Source organism: Rana temporaria, chromosome 8 (assembly GCF_905171775.1).
Source record: "Rana temporaria chromosome 8, aRanTem1.1, whole genome shotgun sequence".
Classification (NCBI taxonomy): domain Eukaryota; kingdom Metazoa; phylum Chordata; class Amphibia; order Anura; family Ranidae; genus Rana; species Rana temporaria.
The window spans coordinates 46,869,385-46,889,615 of record NC_053496.1 but is presented as its reverse complement, the minus strand read 5'-3'; the positions used below and the strand labels follow the sequence as shown (position 1 = coordinate 46,889,615).

The window sequence follows — 20,231 nt, the reverse complement described above, 5'->3', positions numbered from 1 at the left end:
CTGCCAATCATCGTATGTGGTATATGCTATCAAATGTCCATGTGGATTATTATATATTGGAGAAACCACCCAAAAGGTAAAGGATCGAATAGCCCGTCATAAGTATTCAATCAGAGATAAACTAATACAGCTACCACTTGCCCGTCATTTTGTGGAGAAAGGACATGCTGTCTCACAATTAAAATATATGGTATTAGAAGGCACTGAAAGAAACACGAGAGATGGTGATCGTGAACTTACCTTGAGGAGACGTGAGGTACATTGGATACATTTTCTTAATACTATCACTCCTAATGGATTAAACACAGATTTGGATTTATATTTATTTTTATGATTCATAATTTTTGATCGATGCATATGGGTCTGCATTTTTTTCTTTCCGTTTTAATTTTTCAATATATATTATTGCAATTTATATATATATATATATATATATATATATATATATATATATATATATATATATTAGGGCTGTGCAAATTCACTTTTAATTAATCGATTAATCTTTAATTTTTTTGATCGGTCAAAATCTTTTTGATCGATTAAAATTCTTTTGATTGGTACTCACCTCTCCTCTGGCTTAATCGGGCCTTCAGGGAGTTCCGTCGGAGATCCGGTAACGTCACGGACACCGGCGGGGCTTGCCGTGTCCATCTGAAGGGCTCCTTTGCTGTGCCTTCATATCTGCATGCCGGCGGGACCTTACTATCTGCCACACGCAAGGGCTGTTACACTTCCCTCTATCACTTCCCTTTATCAACCTGGGATTCTACAGCCATACACTGGGAGTTGTGATAGTTCCCTTCACGGGACATCTACATGCCGACGGACTGATGTTAACCTCTCCTCATCTGGATTCAGCAGTGGTATTGTTGTACACATTTTTATACCAGTATCATACTTTTAGCTACATGTTTTTATGACTGCTTTTGGTACCGTTTGGTATTACTCGCACCATTTTTACAGTTTTTATGTAGCTACATCGATTTTATCTCCAGTGCAATATTTATTTGGTTACCTACTTGAAGACTATAAAAGTTTTAATGCTATTCCCATCGAGCGCTGCCTTTGTGTGTTTTTGTATCCTGCTATCCATTTTTCCAGTGGTTGGTAGCTGCACTGGGAATCCGCCTGCAAGGAGATCAGCTAAAAGTAGTGGGATCTGTATGTGCGTTATAATTAATCGAAATTAGTCGATTAAAAAAAAAACGATTAATCGAACAGAAATTTTTTGATCAGTAACAGCCCTAATATATATATATATATATATATATATATATATATATATATATATATATATATATATATATATACTGTATTTATCGGCATATAACACGCAGGCACAGTTTACCCTCTATTTTCAGGGTAAAAAAGTGAGTGTTATACGCCAATAAATACAGTATATATATATATATGTTTTTTTTACATTATATACATATATATATATATATATATATATATATATATATATTTTTTTTTTTTTTTTTCCAGATTGACACTGGGATGGCTCCTGGGGAATTTTGAGACTGTGGCCAGCTGGATTAACCCTTTTTTTGTATCTATGGTGTGAAATACTTGAATTTACACATGTGGGAATTTGATTGGATTAGTAAGCAATTAACCATGTAATTGATTCCATATGTGATGTAGTTTGTGAAGTGTTTAAAATCACATGACTTTCATGAAATTGTTAGATATGTTCTGACTTGATCTGAAGACGGGCGTTAGCATGTAAGCCCGAAAAAGGACATCCATGTCTAAATATTTTGAATACTTTTTTGGTATGTAACCTTTACAAGAATATTTGGAAAAATAAAATCATTTTAAGTGCAGCAACTCTTGAACTTTTCTCATATATATATATATATATTTTCTGAGAAAAAAAGCTCTGTATATATATATAGTCGTGGGAAGACCTGTTTGCTGCCACTTGATGTATACCGAGTGCAGTTCTCCTCCACTTCTTTGTATACATATATATATATATATATATATATATATATATATATATATATATATATATATATATATATATATAGAATATATTTTCTAAATTGTCTTCCTTCTTTTGTTTATAGCATAAAAAATGCAGAGGTGATCAAATACCACCAAAAGAAAGCTCCATTTGTGAGAAACAAAATTACATACATTTTATTCCTGTACAGCATTGCATGTCTGCACAATTCTCAATTAAAGCAATGCAGTGCCGTATAGCAAAAAATGGCCTGGTCAGGAAAGGGAGTAAACCTTCCGGAGGTCAAGTGGTTAACTAAACTCATTTGATTTTAATCGACTAAAATACCGTATGACTCAAACTAAAACAATTAAGAATATTAAAATATGACTAAAACTATAATAGCATATTAGTCAAAAGATTATGACTAAAATTAAATTGAAATTTGACATCAAAATTAGCACCCTGCTCTGAAAAGAAAAGTAAGGGAACCTCTCTTTGTTTTTTTCCTGGCCATTATTATAAAATTGCTTTAAAGTGTTACTAAACCCACAACAGTAAAATCAGTCTGTATATGCAGTAAAGCATACTTGTTATACTCACTGTGGAACCTAAGGGGTTAATTCCTCAGCAAAGGCTGTTTGATCCTGTCTCTTCTGATCCTCCCCTTCTTCCACAGTCCCCATTATATCCCCTAATAGAACAGAGGCTTGGAGGCACTCTGCACATGCTCAGTTTGGTGTGAATTGCTGGAGAGTTTTTTTTTTTTCAGACAGAGGGTCAGGGGTCATGTAGCCTCATAGGACAGCCAGAGGAGAAGAATGGAAACTCCTTCTACATGCTTTAACCAGACATTGACATAAGTCACAAGACTGCTATATACTGCCGATGAGAAAGGGTATTTAGCAGGTTATATTTACTAAAATAATTGCATTTTCATGCTCTGTGTACTGTGGGAGACCAGATATAGTCAATGGAGGGTCCCGGGTTTAGTCTTTAAGGGTTCCTCTGGGGTCAAAAAGTTAGGAAAAGTGGCTCTAACCTATTGGCATGTACAATATATATATATAAAACCAATAGACAATTATTATGCAGAAAAATGTTATTTATTGACAAGTAAATATTGCACACAAATAAATAGCACAGACGACAAGAAGAATTGCACAGCCGTTTAGCCCCAGGGGTTTTCAATGTCGGATCCGTCCTTGTGTCTCCTAGGTCATAGGCATCTTTCTGGACCCGCTGACCTTCACTCCCTTGTAAGACTGAAGATATATACTTGGCGTGTGAAGCGTGCATTGTGCATTGAAGCTGCATCAAAATATAATTCTCAGGGTGATCCTCTAGCAAGATCCTGAGAGAACCTAGAGTAGGAAGTATAAACACAAGTCAATATACCATCTCTGTTGCACAAAAATACAATCAAACTCAACATTTCTGAAGTTCCAGTCTGGGCTTTGAGCAGATCACCCTACTTTAGACAGTAGGCACTTCTTCTTGGCCCAAAGAGTGACCAACAGCAAAGCTTTGCCACACAGATCCAAAAGCTGCCGTTTGGACACCAGTAGGGTTAAGACTGTGTTTGGTCCACACCTACATTCGGCCGAGTCCAGAAGGAAGCTGTCGGTACTAGGCCAGTCACCTGTGGGTGGGGAATTCCACATCTCACAGCTGATGTACCACTGGGGGTGGGGGGGAATGATTGTGACATCAAAGACCTAATATGGCCACATTGGCAAGATTAGTCAATGATGTTACAAGCATCCCCATCCTGTTTTGCATGTAGCTACGTTGTTGAGATTCCCCTTCATGCAGGTGATTGGCTCAGACCAAACCCAAGTTCATCCCTAGTCACCAGTTGGGTATGCAAAGCTGCATAACTCTTAAAGTGATACGAAAGTCTTGTTTTCTTTTTCATTTGAAAATAATGAACATGTCATACTTGTCTGCTCTGTACAGTGGTTTTGCACAGGGCAGCCCCCATCCTCCTCTTCGGTCCTCTTGACCCCTCCCTCCTGCTGAGTGCCCTAGCCAGAAAGCAGATTGCTATGAGAACACCCAAGTCAAGCCATTCAGACACGGAGCCTTGCCTCGGCTCCACCCCTTCTCCCTCCTAATTGGCTCACTGACTCTGATTTACAGCAGCATGAGCCAATGGCGCCTGGCTGCTGTCTCAGCCAATGAGGAGGGAGAGTCCTGGACAGCCAAGACCAGCTGGTGCAACATCGCTGGTTTGAGATGGGGCTCGGGTAAATATTAGGGGGACTGGGGGCTGCTGCACACAGAAGGTCTTTTACCTTAATGCATAGAATGCATTAAGATAAAAAACCTTCTGACTTTAGAACCACTTTAAATTGTACGACTAGGCGGGGAAAAAAACGTTTATCATATATCAGTAAGGTAAAAAAAAAACCTTAATAAAATAAAATCTTTTGCAGGGCGTCTGAGGTGCATTTTTTAAAGCATTTTTTCCTGTCCTAGGGTGACAACCCTTCATAGAAACAGTGCAGTGAGTGAGTGTTGTCACCTAGGACAGGAAGTGTGTTACTAGAAAGATTACCAGGTAAAAAAATTAACGCAGTCACCCCATTATGGACGTAATATGCAATATACATTTACACTTTAAAACACAACTTTACCCTAAAGGGGAAGTTCCATTTGATGCCCCCCCCTCTACTTTTTCCACTTGTTGGGGGGGGGGGGTACCTAGTTTTGACAAGTGCCCACTCCCACTTTGGCTGCAGCAATCAACCAGAAAACATGTTACAGGTACCAGAAAGCTGCAAGACCATTCACAAATCGCAGTGTGGCTCGTGCATGCACAGTGGGCAGCCATCTGTGAAGCCGCAAGGAGTCACAGCTGGCTGCCCACAGTAAACATAGGGTGACCACATGTCCCGGATTGCCCGGGACAGTCCCAGGCCAATCTTATGCCCGCAAAAAAGGCTGCCACATCACCGCTTTACTCGCTGACAGTACATGTCCTGGCCGGGAATGCCTGAAGGAGCACAATCCCTGCCCCCCTGCTTGTGATTGGAGAAATCATAAATCCCGCCTCTTGTGTCCAATCACAGTTCTGTAAATTGGTTATAGCACAAGCTGATTTTTGGGAAGGGGGTGTCCCTGAATGGTAGTTTGGAAATGTGGTCACCCTAAGTCAGTGTTTCTCAATTCCAGTCCTCAGGCCCCCCCAACAGGTCAGGTTTTCAGGATTTCCATTATTTTGCATAGGTGATTTGATCAGTTTCACTGCCTTAGTAATCACCACAGCCTTTTCATCTGAGGGAAATCCTGAAAACCTGACCTGTTGGGGGGGCCTGAGGACTGGAATTGAGAAACACTGCCCTAAGTAAACATGCTGGTGCCGAGGTCCCAAAGACCGTCAAAAAAGTGATTGCACTGGATCCCTGGACAGGTAAGTGTCCCTTTGTTAAAAGTCAGCAGCTACAGTATTTGTAGCTGCTGACATTTATTTATATTTTTTCCAAAAAGGCTGAAGAACTGTTTTAAAGAATATCTGTAGGCCCATTTCACATTTAGCTGCTCCGTCCAAGTGGGATCCACCTGCTCGGATCTATCTGCTGGTCCCCTCTGAGGAGGTGGATGACATGTCTGTGTCTGCTCCGCTATGCAGAGTGGACACGGACACAGCACACTGTTCTCTATGGAGTGGTTGGATGGAAAGGGACTGCATGTTCGTTTCCATTCAATTGTCATCCGATCCGCTGGAAGGATGGCAAACGTATGGCCATACGTCTGTTTTCAGAGGATTTTATTGGATCGGATGCCCGGCGGGGGTCAGCGGACACATGTCTTCTGACATCTGCCTCCCCATAGAGAACCATGGGTGGTCTGATCGGGTCCACCTGAATAACTGACAGGTGGACCCGATCGGTCCACTGGTGTGAAAGAGGCCTTACTAAGGAAAAATAGTACAGCTATAACATAACTCTTTCAACAGACCAAAAGGGAGAAAATAAGAGAAGGGTTTACATGCACTGTAATGCCGCGTACAGACGATCGGACATTCCGACAATAAAACCGCAGATTTTGGCTCAAACTTGTTTTGCATACACACGGTCGCACAAATGTCGTAAATTCCGAACGCCAAGAACGCGGTCACGTACAAGACGTACGACGGCATAATTAAAGGGAAGTTCAATACCAGTCGTGTTAGTAGAAACTTGGTGAGAGACGATTTGTGCTTTTCAGTTTGTTACAGCGTGATGAATGTGCTATCTCCATTACGAACGCTAGCTTTACCAGACCGAGCGCTTCCGTCTCGTACTTGATTCAGAGCATGCATGGAATTTTGTGCGTCGAAATTTTCCACACACGATTGGAATTTACGAGAACGGATTTTGTTGTCAGAAAATTCGAGAACCAGCTCTCAAATTTTTGTTGTCAGAAATTCCGACAGAAAATGTCCGATGGAGCCTACACACGGTCAACATTTCCAACAAGCTCCCATCAAACATTTGTTGTCGGAAATTCTGAGGGTGTGTACGTGGCATAAGCAGAACTGCGTACAGTGAGACAGGATGCCAAACATACTGAAGATGAGATTTCGGGTTTACGTGCTCTTTAATTTTTGTGGCTTCTTCTAGAGTACAGGCAGCGGTAACATAGAATTGTTATTGTCTCATGAGATGGTTTTATTTTGACTCATCGGCAGAACAAACCATTCTCCTTTCCAGACAATGGTGATTCACAAGTCCCGCACACTTATTAGAACCCCGTCATCTCCCCAACACTCACCTTCCTCCGCCAGATGATAGCCAGGACGATCAAAGCATACAGACCACTCTTGAACAGAACCATGATATAGGAAATCTTCCCCTGGTTTATGTACATGGCGTAACTCTCTGGAAAGAAAAGAAAACATTGGAAGGCTTTTCTTTAACCCTGGTTGTGATTACATTTTTTTTTTTTTTAAAGTGTATTACCAGTTGGGTCCTATACCTCTAAGCCCACCTGTCATACTAATACATCCACCTTTTTCATACATGTGCAGGGAGGTTATACCTCTAGGGAGGTTACAAGTCGTTGCTGTTGGTAATGAAACCCATTGGCATTTGCACCTAAGGCCTCGTACACACGGGCCAGAATCTCAACAGAAAAAAAACGTCCTTTTTTCTGACGAGATTCTTGGCAAGAATCTCTTGCCGCCCGAGTGTACACACAATCCTTTCAAAAGAACCTTGGTTCTCTTGAAAGGCAAGAACGCTGTGACGTCATCGTGTACGACGAGCATGCGCTCTTCACATTCGATGTCGTCGCCGCCATCTTGCTTCACCCTACCTATGCCGTGGAAGCTACCGCGCATGCATCAATGTCATTTCGAGCATGCGACAGGTAAGTATACACACTCTCAGGTTTCTCTTCGGGAAAGCAGGATCTCTATTTTTCTCGTCGAGATTCTGGCCAGATTTCCAGACGAGAAACCTGAAAGCCTTGTATACACGCTCAGTTTACTTGGCAAGAAAGCTCTGCCAGCAATTTTTTTGCTGGTTCTTGCCGAGAAAACCGAGCGTGTGTACGAGGCTTAACTCTCCTCCAACCCAATTTCCTAGTCCTGCCTTCAGAGCAGGCAATGGGGGCACAAAGTAAGACCTCCAGATTATAGTGATGCTTTTATCATTTGGAGAACCAAGTAAAGGGTCTACATGTCAACACCACTAGGTTTATATTCTGTGTCTCTGATAGGGACTCTATTCTCTATTTGTCCTGGCATATGGTACCACTGAGTGTAAGGCCTCCTTCACTTGGGGCATATAAATCTGTACCCTGTGTAAGGCCTGTGTTTACCAGGTAGTCCCATTGCTGTCAATTGGCATGAAGCGTTTGCAAGGAAATATCTGCTGCTCCTAATGTGTCATCCATGCAGATGCACAGCCCCTGAACTTTGTGCGGACATTTCCATTCATTGCAAGGTCTGCTTTAGGCCTGCCCCCCTTCCGCCTCCCATGCCTTTTTATTGGTCCATTTATTTTGATGACCATCCTGAAAGACCAATAGAGTTGCTGGCTTTCAAAGTTGCTGGTCAACTTTGTGTTTGGGGGGTTCAAGAGATTTGGAGGTAAATACAGTATAGTTTCTATTGGGTATCTGCATTTTTTTTTCTAAGTTTAGCTTTGAATAGGGTAGGGGCAGTTTTTTCTATTTTATTTTTTACATCATCATTTTTTTTGTATCTGTTATACAGTGTGCAAGTTATTAAAGTGGAATTTAACAAATATATCGGTCAAAAATTGTGTTATCGGCAGTTTGCTGATAAGAGAAAAAGGTGCCGATATTGTCACCAAAAATGCATGTGATGTTGCTGCGATTTTACCACAATTTTACTGTGCTTATGGCGTGTTTTTTATAGGTCATGTGACTCAAAAAACACATTAAAAATGTAACACGGGTGCGTTATTGATGCGTTTTCAATCATTTTAACTGGAAGGTGCATTTTTTTTAGCAAGCAGGATTTTTAACACCACAGTGAAGCGCAAGGGACCAGTGTAAAGGGATACTTTTTTCTTGAGCTTTTCCTGCGCTAAAGGTGCCAATAATGGCCAACAATAAATTCATATTCATTTACATTCATGATATTACCGTATAAGCCAACCCAAATATAAGCAGAGGCACCTAATTTTACCACAAAAAAATGGGAAAACGTATTGACTCGAGTATAAGCCTAGGGTGTCCATCTACATGCCTCACTGTGTCCATGCCTCACTGTGTCCATGCCTCACTGTGTCCATGCCTCACTGTGCCCATGCCTCACTGTGTCCATGACTAGACTGACGTTTAACATGGGAGTCTATGGAAGGGGTGCCCGGCTTTGAAAAATAAGTGCTCCCCAGCCGTAGGTCCCCCAGACAACAAACTAGCACACTAGTATAGGAGAAATAGGGCTACATGTGTGCAAAGTTCTGGGTCCAAGGGATCTACGACCAGCCGGTAACGTGTCTCCAAACTCACCGTAGAAATTACCATTTAACATGGGAGTCTATGGAAGAGGTGCCGGCTTTGAAAAATCAGTGCTCCCCGACCATAGGTCCCCCGGACAACAACAGTAATAAAATACAGATGGGATGTCAATTTATCAAAGTAAATATTAGACTTCAGTCCAACTTACAAAATAATACATTTTTGGTACTCTAGAAGAAATTCAATAAAAAAATCACTTACCTTTAGAAACACCACAATCTGCAACGAAAAGAACAGAGAGTAAATTACAATTTATAGGTCACCTGAAACAGTATTAACCAAATCATATTTTATGATGGATCCGGTGAGTCTATACAGACCAGCGGATCCATCCGTTGGGATGGATTCCAGCGGATAGATTTGATAGCATGTCATCAAATATTTATCTGCTGGAAATCCATCCCAGGGGATAAATATCCGCGGAAACAGATCCGCTGGAGTGTACACACCATAGGATCTATCCGCTGAAACCCATTCGCTGGGATTTTTCAGCGGATGGATTCTATGGTGTGTACGGGGCCTTAGGCCCCGTACACACGGTCGGACCAAACCGATGAGACTGGCCCGTTGGACCGTTTTCAGCAGTTCACCTCTAAAGTGGCCTGACGGCCTGATGTGTGTACACACCATCAGTTAAAAATCCGATCGGGTCAGAACACGGTGACGTAAAACACACGACGTGCTGAATAAAACGAAGTTCAATGCTTCCAAGCATGCGTCGACTTGATTCTGAGCATGCGCGGGTTTTGAACCGATGCTTTTCTGTACTAACTATCAGTTTGGTCCGATGGGGCAGCGGTCCATCGGTTCGGTTTTGAAGCATGTTTAGAAATTTTGGACCGAAGGAAACCAGACCGATAGCCTACACACACGGTCGGTTTGGTCCGATGAAAATGAACTTCGGTTCATTCCCATCGGACCACATGGATGCTGTCCTGCACTGCTACAGCCCATACCTGATCTGCCTCAACACTACAGATACCATTTTCTGTTACCTTTGCTAAGTCCTCATGACACCAGTCCAGAGACTATAGAAGTGTGTACTAAAATCTGGGGGCAACCAAGTAGTGGTAGGCATTGTTGCCTTAAAGGAACAGAGCCTGCTATTGATAGAAGAAACACTTACAAGTTCCTGACGTAGACATTGGGGCGAGCATGACAGCAAGCAGTGTCAGTACCTGAATTTGACTTGGTAACGGTTTTGGTCTGCATAGAGCATTGACCTCAACCCTATGGAACATCTTTTGAAAGATTGAACATCAATTGCAAACCAGTTCTTCTTGTTCAGCGTCAGTGCCTAACCTCAAAAAATGTATTTTGGCTGACTGGGGACAAACTCCCACAGACACCTTCACAATTTTTTTTTGAAAAGTCTTCCCAGAACAGTGAAGGCCGTTATAACCTTAGAGAAAAGGGGGCAACTCCATGTCAATGGCCATGGCTTTTGAATGGGATGACCAACAAGCTCATATAGGCGTGATGGTAAGGCATTCATTGACAGTCTCCAAAATCTTATGGAAAGTTTTCCCAGAAGAGATGAGGCTTTTATAACCTTAAAGGAAAGCGGGCAACTTCATGGTAATGGCCATGATTTTGCAATAGAATGACCAACAAGCCCACATAGGTGTGATGGTCAGGCATTCACAAAGCTTGTAGCCATGTATTGCAGCTTCTCAAAGGCATGGAGAATTCACTATTATACTTTTGGTTTGTTTTTGGCCAAGCATACACTTTATGATTCCTAAAATCATTTGTTTCTGTGCCAGTTTTACATACCTGATTCTCCCGTAACCTCAGCAAAGGCAACACTGCCGTTTCCAATAAAGCCCGCCTCACATTTGAATTTGTTTTCTGTGTTGAAATATTCAGATCTTGTCAGAGTGAGGCGTTTGCTGGTGGAAAAACTGGTGTCGTTCTCTTTTTTGCTCGCTACATTTTGGTACAGGCCATTTCTTGGTATGCCATTAATAATCCAATTTAACTGTACATGTTCTGGGTAGAAGCCACTTGCCACACAGACCAGTGAGATGAGTTTGTGATCTTTGAACTCTTGTTTGTTTGGACCAAAGATATTTACTGTGGGGGGACGCTGTACCTCACCATTTTCTTTGAAGAAAAACAGAAAATATAGGAATTCAATATGGCTGTCTTGTAAGAGTAGACCTAGAACATACAGATATGTTAAACTGTATATCTTGCCATTACTTTTGGATGGAGTGTGAAAGGATTAGAACTTATATTGCTGTCTGTGTCCTCGCTAGTGAGAATCCCCCTCTCTATTAGTCCTAGTGACCATTGTTACGGAAATTAATGGGAGATCTAACATTTTAAAGTTGTCACTGGATTAGAAGGTGAGCAAAATCATCCAATGAAAATGCCTTTTCTGGGTACAAAAGTCTAAGAAGGGATTTTCCATAACTTTGGAGAGAGCTCCTCTCACTGCTTATTGTGTCTCTGGAAATCGAATATTTTACAGTTGTCACCGGGGGGGGGGGGGGGGGGGACACCTGCTCTGGTCACAACCTGTATCTCCAAAACAGGAAGTGAGAATTAATCCAACATTCTACAGTTGTCTCCAGAACAAGAGGTGAGGTGACACCTTGATTGGAATTTCTTCTCACGTTTTACAATTTATCCTGATATTTCCAAGACAGGAAATGGAGGAAAATCCACATTTTTACAGTTGTCACTAGAACACGAGGTGAGGAGACACTAGTGCTAGTCACAACTGTCTACAAAGGAGATTTCCCTTAATTTTCCATCCATTTTTCTCCCTTCCTGTCATATATCCAAGACAGGAAATGAAGGGAATTTTATTTTTTACAGTTGTCACCAGAACAAGAGGTGAGGGGACAACTGCTCTGGCTACAACTGCCCAAACAAGGATGTCTCCTCATTTTCCAACATTTTTTTCTCTTCTTTTTAGATCGCCAAGATAGGAAATGAGGGGAAATACAATGTTTTACAATTGTCATGTGAACAAGAGGTGTCATGTGAACAAGAGGTGCAGGGTCCCTAGCCCCCCAGCAAACAACTGTCTAAGGGCTCTTTCACACTGATCAGCCCTGTGAACCTCCGCTTGCTTAGCGGAGATCGCTCCGCTGATCCCCGCAGGGCTGGCGGATGACAGGGCAGTCCCTGCACACTGTGTCTTTTCTGTCCGTGTTCACCCGATCCGATCCACAGATCAATGGAAAAATAGGGTTTTCCTCCGTCTGCAGAATCAGAGGATTGCGGAGCCGGGTGAGATCAGGTGTCAGCGGATGACCGCAATCTCATAGGGACCAATGTATGTCCCTTTTTCATCCGTACACGGATGGATGAAAAAGCAGACATACGGTCCGCCCGTGTGAAAGAGCCCTAAGAGGGGATGTCCCCTTTTTTTTTTTTTCTCTCCTCCTATTGTATCTCTACAAGAGGAAACGGGAGGGAATCCACATTTTCACAGTTTTCACCAGAACAAGAGGTGAGGAGACACCTGGTGCTCCAGTAACAACTGTTTAAGAGGAGATTTCCCTTCACTTTTCATCATTTTCTCACCCTTCCTGTTGTAAATTAGGAGAAATCCAAAATTCTACAGTTATTGTCAGTATGGGGGGGGGGGGGGCACATGTTTTGCTCAAAAGAGAGGACTTCCCCTCAATTTTCAAAACATTTCTATCTTTTGGCAGTATCTCCAAGACAGGAAGTGGGGGGAAATCCAAATGTTTACAGTCATCAGAACAATAGGTGAGGGGACACGTTTTCTGGTCACGAATGTCCAAAGAGGCGATTTATATTCACTTTTTGCCATTTCCTGTTGCATCTCCAAGACAGTAAACAAGAGGAAATCTAAAGTTTTACAATTGGTGCATGGTTTACAATAGGTGCAGGGAACCTGTTCAGGTCACAACTGTCTAGGATAGGATTGCCCTCAATTTTCACAATTTTTATCCTCTTCCTGATATATTTTCAAGACAGGAAATAAAGGGAAATCCATTTTTTTTACAATTGCCACCAGAACAAGAGTTGAGGGTACACCTGTTCTGGTCACGACTGTCTAAAAGGGGATTTCCCTTCACTCTTTACCTTTTTTTTCCTCTCTTCCTGTTGTATCTCCAAGATGGGGAAACAAGAGGAAGTCCAGATTTTACACCAGCAGAACAGGAGGCGCAGGGACCTGATCCAATAACAACTGTCTAAGAGAAGATTTCTGATCATATTTTAACATTTTCTTTCACTTCCTGCTGTGTCTCCAAAGAAAACAATGGAAAATCTAAAAGAGGGGATTACACCTCATTTTAAAGTGATTTACTCTAATGTCCTGCTGTGTGGGAAAATCTCTGGAATGGGCCAGAGAGCAAAAATCAACAGAAAGTATTTATAGAGAGCAATTTTTTATTTTATTTTTTGGGGGGGGGGTAAAGGTTTCACATAAATAAATAAATAAATAAATAAATGTCAGTGGTTTATCTTAACCATTTTACTGCCAATTTTGCTGGACAACTTGGTCGGGTAAGAGGAATTTAAAAAGAAACAGATTTCTGGCCAGATTGGCAGTTGAAAATAAAGGGAAAAAAGCCTAAAATAAACTAATACATTTTTGTTTTTGGGTTTAGATACACTTTGGGGGGATTTACTAAAACTGGTGCAAACAGAATCTGGTGCACCTGTGCATTGTAACCAATCAACTTCTAACTTCAGCTTGTTCAATTCGCCCCAGTTTACACTGCCACGACTTCCGCTCGAACGGAAGCCCAATCCCAAAGCGACTTTGGCATGACTTGCATGCGACTTCTTTAACAGAAGTCAATGCAAGTCGTACCTACATTGTCATAGACTTTGCACATAATACAGAAGATGGTCAGAGAGTTCAGACACAATACAGAAGATGGTCAGAGACTACAGTCATAAAAAAGGAGGTGGTCAGAAACTATGGACCCAATACAACAGATGGTAGAGACTGTGGACATAATACGAGAGATGATCAGAGACTGTGGACATAATACTAGAGATGGTAGAGACCGCAGACATAATACAGTAGGTAGTCAGAGACTGTTGACATAATACAAGAGTTGGTCAGAGAATATAAGAGATGGTCAAGGACTGTGGACATACTACAGGAGATGCTCAGAGACCTTGGCCATAATACAGGAGATGGTAAGAGACTGCAGTCATAGTACATGAGATGGTCAGAGACTGGGGACATGCTGCAGGAGACTTTCAGAGATTTTGAACACGTTATAGGACTTGTTGGAGACTGGGGAAATGCTTCTGGGGTCAGGCATAGACAGGATATACATTACATGAGACTGCTAGGAATCATTGTTATAATAGGGCAATAGGGAAACACAGATAGGTGTCCGCAGGGACCCTGAGGGCAGCACAAAAAGGGCCGTATGCAGCCCCCTGGGCCGCAGGTTGGGCATCACGGATTTATACAATTTATTTGTATAAAGCCTGAAGAAGGAGCATAGGGCAGCTCCTAAGCTTGCATCTGTAAGATATTAAAGTGTATCTAAACCCAAAAAGAAAAAATGTAATATATCATAGCTTACCAATTAGCCAATAAATCTTATCTACTTAACTCCAAACCTGCTGCATTAATTGATGACTTACATTACTGTACTACTACTCTACTATTTTAAAGCTACATTTAAATATATATATATTTTTTAATGGTAAACCTTTAGTTTTTCAAAGCATAAGGTTTATGCTACATCTAAATGAGATCAACATATAAATAAATGTATAGATATCAAATACAGAACATTTTAACAAAATAACACATATTGCATAGTATTAAAAGTATAATTATATTAAAAAATATGATATCAAATATCAAATACAGAAAATGTTAACAAAATAACACATATTGCATAGTATTAAAATTATAATTATATTAAAAAATTATATTATAATTTCCTCTAAAAATATAAAAATTATAAAGCACCATCATATATAATAACAAAATGCAACCTTTGTTTTTGTTTTTTACTCACCAAGCACTGAAAGCGTGGTGCCGCCACCAAATTCTAATTTATTCCCAGAGCTCACAGCTTTATATCAGCGTATAAAAACTCTCCCCTACTTTTTGAGCTGAGGTCTCTCAAATCTAGTCTTAAAAAAGATGATGTTTTTCCAAAAATGAAGCATACAACAAAGTGAAATCTGCAGACTTACCCAGCACATGGAGAACAGTGCCACTTCCAAAAATGACTGCGGAGCTAGACACAGTGGGGGGCCATTGGTGGTAAACCTCAAAGGAGCATTATGGTGGTAGAAAGGATTTTAATTGAACTTTTGGGCCTGTAGATGATAGAGGACTGCAAGCCCTCACATGCCCTGGCTAGACTGAATGGATGGGTTTGCTGAGACTTGTAGTTTCTAGGCAAATGCAGGAATTGAATTATACCAACTTTTCCGAAAACCATGCCTTAACAGCTTAGGGTCAACCGTGAGCATCCTTGGTGCTCTTCCATTAACTCCTTAGTATCGGTGTACCTATTGTGGCCTCTGCCTTGCAACATTTAAACCTTTAAACATATCAATATTGTTAACTGACAAATGGGTGGATTTTTGTAAAGGCCCTGCTATTTTTTATAATACAGTGCTCCCCCAGTCCTCACCATAATACACAAAGCTACAAAAACAGCTTCACCCAGACATGCTAAAAAGTGCAGAGCTTATCATAAACCAGACTGAAGGCTGTAGTGGAGCTTCACTGCTAAACATTTTTTAAATCTGTATAAAGTATATAACTATGCATTTCTATATAATAAAACAATCCTGGGTTAGTGGAGGTTTAAGATATTAGAAGGCATAAAAATAATATTAAAAAATCTATTTTACTCTACAGCCTGTCTGGGTTTATGGGTGAATCCACCTAAACACAGTCACTCAATGACATCTCCTGAGAGTCCATGAGATGCCATTAAGTAGCCATGTTTATGTGGATTCACATGAGATGCCATTGGGTGACCATGGTTATCTGGATTCACATTAGATGGCTTTGGGTGACCATGTTTAAGAGGATTCACATGAGATACATTGAGTGACCATGAGTTGCCTTCTGCTATGCCCAACTTGTCTGCCAGTTATGAAGTGATAGTATTCTAATGTTTTTTTTTTTTTAACTATTCTATTCTATTCTGCAATAGAAATAGCAGCAGAAGGAGTGAGACTCTGATGGAGTGACCTGAATCAATAGCTTTTACTAAGAGAATTTGCAAGTTAGTTGGTTTTAGGCCCCACTACCATTGATGCCATTGATGCAAAAGTGCAATATCAGTTTTAGGAGGCTAAAGGCTTTGCAAAAATGTTCCTCGTTTTACATAAACATTTTGTTTTAATATTACGCAAACTTTTCTTTTGTCTGGTAAGTGGTATTTTTGTGTATGTTGCACTCTTGAAGGACCTGCTTAAGGATTTCTGAGACCATCAAGGCATCACTTGGTCTCTAACCCATGCACTGGGGCATATTTATAAAGCAGTGAATGTGACATTCATCAAACATTCACTAGTGGTGAATGAATCACTGTCATTTAAAACACATGCACTAGGAAAATTCACCAGCAGTGAATGTGTAAAAATCACACAACATGCACAAAGCATTAGACTCATTTATCTAATGACTTAGGACAAAGCACTAAGGAAACATGCTAAATACAATAACCTCTATCAGCCACATGGTAATTTCCAGCTTTACTTGTTCATTAAATCTGTTTTCAAAGAGTTTTCTACACTTTGGATATGATCATTGCTCTGTCAGCTGGCCTATTATTGAATGTGTTCATAAGAAGAGAGCACTTGGATGGAAATGTTTCACCAATAATATAAAACATTATGGGGATGATTTACTAAAACTTGAGCACTCAGAATCTGGTGTAGCTGTGCATGGTAGCCAATCAGCTTCTAACTTCAGTTTGTTCAATTAAATATTACAGTAAAACCTGGAAGCTGTTTGGTTTCTATGCAGAGATGCTCCAGTTTTAGTAAATTCCCTCCAAAAAAATGTTTTTGTAAACCTTTTAGTGTCTGAAATAAGTAACAGTTCAGCTTGGGAGTTCAGACATTATTCACAATTATCCCAAGGCAGAGAGCGTTACGCAGTGTTCTTGCATGTATACAGCTTTTTGCTATAGAATCCAACATTTTAACAGAAGCTACCACCACTTGGCAATGGCAACCTGAATTTAAAAACCTAAGAATTATTTTTACATTTTTAAAAAACTTGGCTCTAATCTAAAATATCTAAATCTGTTTTAATCTGCTCTCCAATATGTGTCATCCAATTTTACATACAATACATTTGCTTTAGGGCTATGATATATCAATAATTTATACATTTGCTCTAAATAAGCTAATTTATGCATACATGGGGTTATAGAAATTGGCAACAGTATTATCACTTACCGAGAACAGTCAGGATAGTGCCAATTCCAAAATACTGCCTTTCGTTAGTCACAGCTGCAAATGGCCGTACTAAATCCCAAAATCCCAACGAGTCTACCTTGGCACTAATTTCATTACAATTTCCCTGGCTGGATCCCAATGGGATTGTAACTATTGTTAAACCTATTAAACTAAGATAAGATCTCTACAAACGTCAGGATTGTCCAAGTCCTTTATACCTCTATACAACCTAAGCCTTCAGGGTAGTCATTATTACTTTGACAAGAAGCTTTATCTATTATGGCCAAAAAAAAAATCCATTGGACGTCCTTCAAGGACCAAGGTGGACATCACAAACTTAATGAATAATAAAAAGACATATTTTTTTTTTTTACTTACCAAGGACTGAAATAATTGTACCCCCTCCAAACTCTTGTTTTGCAGTATTCACAGTTGTACATTGGTGTATAAAAACTTTGCCTTTCACACGATTACCCAAAAAACAGTCAATGGTGCCACTTACCTAGGATAGAGAGGAATGTCCCCCCTCCGAACTCTAGCTTAGCTCCAGTATTCACAGCTATACATTGGCGCATAAAAACCTCACCTAATGGTCATGTCACACTAGCAACACTGTAGCAGAGATGTGTAGCAGCTATTGGTATCTGTGCTTGTTTTCTCTTAGATATAGTTACTTCTTTAGCTGGCTACAATGCTTCTCAATGCAACATCATGTTGCTGGTGTGTCATGGACGGTCATCTGCATTGGATAACATGAGTAATTACAGAATCTGAGCTACAAAATCACTTGTGAAGTGGACATACACAAAACAAAGACATTGTGGCCACTTACCGAGGACAGAAAGGATTGTTCCCCCTCCAAATTCTTGCTTTGCAGCATTACTCACAGCTACACATTACTGTATTAAAACCTCAACTCTTAGTACACTTACCCAGAACATTGACAATGGTGCCACCACCAAAGTACTGTGTGGAGGATCCAGTACACAGTGGGTTAGTTCCAGCCAAAAACCTCCCACAGTTTGACCTTATGTATTTATTTTTGTATTAATTGTTAACTAATACTGTAGAACATAGATAAGAAGACGTTAGCATTTTAGAATGGTAACTAATTATCCATATGATAAATTATCCAGTATTTGAAAAAATTAAAGATAGTGGATAATCAAGTATTTGTTTGCAGGCAGTTGACCAAAGCCACCACTTGCGCATAAGCACATCCTTAGCTGCATTTGGTCAAAATTGGATATCTAGAGCTTCAAGTTACTGTACTCTCAACAAGTCTGTAGACTTTTTAGAACTTTCTTTAACTTTGTGTTATGATCCTGTTGAAGAAGCACCAGCTTGATAAGACCCAAGGATGACGTGATTGTTCTTTTTGACATTGAAGACTTGGGCCGTCTTAATCTTCCTTAGCCTCACAACATTAGACGTCACCACTGGGGTTATTGTAAAGGGCTTACATTAATTTTTATCATGGTGCTACCGCTGCTCACAATGTTACACACTGCTACAAAAAGGGGGTTTTCTAGATTTTACAAGCATGGAGTGGTCTCTCGTTCTGTGCTCTAAAAGTCTCTCTGTATCAGCAGCTGTTATATTAATAAAAACGTATAAACTAATAAAGTATAGAGGCTATTATCGCTGACCTCTCCTTCTGAAAATGCTAGTTGCCTGGCTAAACCAATGGTACTTTCTGGGTAAACAAGCTGGAAAAAGTACACAGATGAGTTGTGACTTCATTGGAACGTTCCTGCTCTGCATGCTTGTTTTGGGTCACTGATCTAGGGCCAAAGTAAGCCAGACAGCTAGCTAGCTAGCTGGGGCCAAAGAAAGCCAAACAGCTAGCATTTCTGAAAGTAGGCTAGCAATGGCACCCCCATATTTATCTCAGAGCAGGTTGAGGCAATATGGATTTATGTGTCTGTTTTACCATGTTACCACAACGCAAAGTATGAATAGGCCTCAACTCAATTTTTTTTGTTTGTTTAGCACCAGTTTTCCTAAATTAATTGTTTGTTTGTTTTTTTGCAAAAATTCTTACCTTGAGATCCTGTCAACAACTAGCAGCAGTGTTGTCAATCTGTCATGTGCGGTCATTCAATTAACCTTTGGACTACATATATGATGGACCTGCTAGGTAGCCCACCAGCTGACAATGCTGTTGCTAATTGTGAGTGGGCTTTGCATTGAAATGATGCCAAGTTTAATGAGAATTCGATTTTGGGTTTATACATAGTTTAATTATTTAACAATTTTTAGAGAAGCTTGAGAAATCTAGACATGCATACAGTTGTTAAGGACCACTCATTCATATGTACCTAACATTGCACCAAGAGGAAACACACAAAACAAACATACAAACTCCATGCAGACTTTACCCCTGAACTGACAGCTCCCACGTTACAAGACAGAAATGCCAACCAATTTGACATCATGACATATAGGGCTTGATTTACTAGAACTGGAGGGTGCAAAGTGGAAACTTACTGCAATAACGCCCCAGGCCAAACAAGCCTTTCCCCGAACACATAGTTTCTACAATTGGGAAACCACCAAGTGCACCCCGAATCAATGCCTCCTGCAACACCTCAGCACCTTTGACCCTACAAATTGGACCCCAATTCTCCCCCATGATTTGTTTATTATTGTAGTGGATACTTCTTTATGAAACGGATTTCTGTGACCTTGTATATTTTCTTTTGTTAAACTGTTGTTCAAGATATCTGTAACAGTTATTTTACTTCTTTTCAATTAAAAATTTTTTTTACAAAAAAACTGGAGGGTGCAAGCTGAAGTCAGAAGCTGATTAGCTATCATCCACAGCTCCACCAGATTTTGCACTCTCCAGTTTTAGTAATAGTAAATACCCCAAATAATGCCATAGTAAGCCCTATTTTTTTTT

The 20,231-nt window shown here is 40.4% G+C and overlaps 1 protein-coding gene across 1 annotated transcript in view; it reads right to left on the bottom strand.

The window, feature by feature from the left end:
* Positions 1-3,038: 3,038 nt before the first annotated feature.
* The window catches only part of LOC120910385 (M1-specific T cell receptor beta chain-like), a 68,442-nt gene continuing 51,249 nt past the window's right edge, over positions 3,039-20,231 (bottom strand). The window contains exons 3-6 of the mRNA XM_040322144.1: positions 10,709-11,038; positions 9,134-9,151; positions 6,713-6,819; positions 3,039-3,318 (exon numbers count right to left, since the gene is read on the bottom strand). Coding sequence (XP_040178078.1) covers positions 3,298-3,318; positions 6,713-6,819; positions 9,134-9,151; positions 10,709-11,038 — 476 coding nt within the window. The 3' untranslated portion in view covers positions 3,039-3,297. The remainder of the gene's footprint in view (positions 3,319-6,712; positions 6,820-9,133; positions 9,152-10,708; positions 11,039-20,231) is intronic.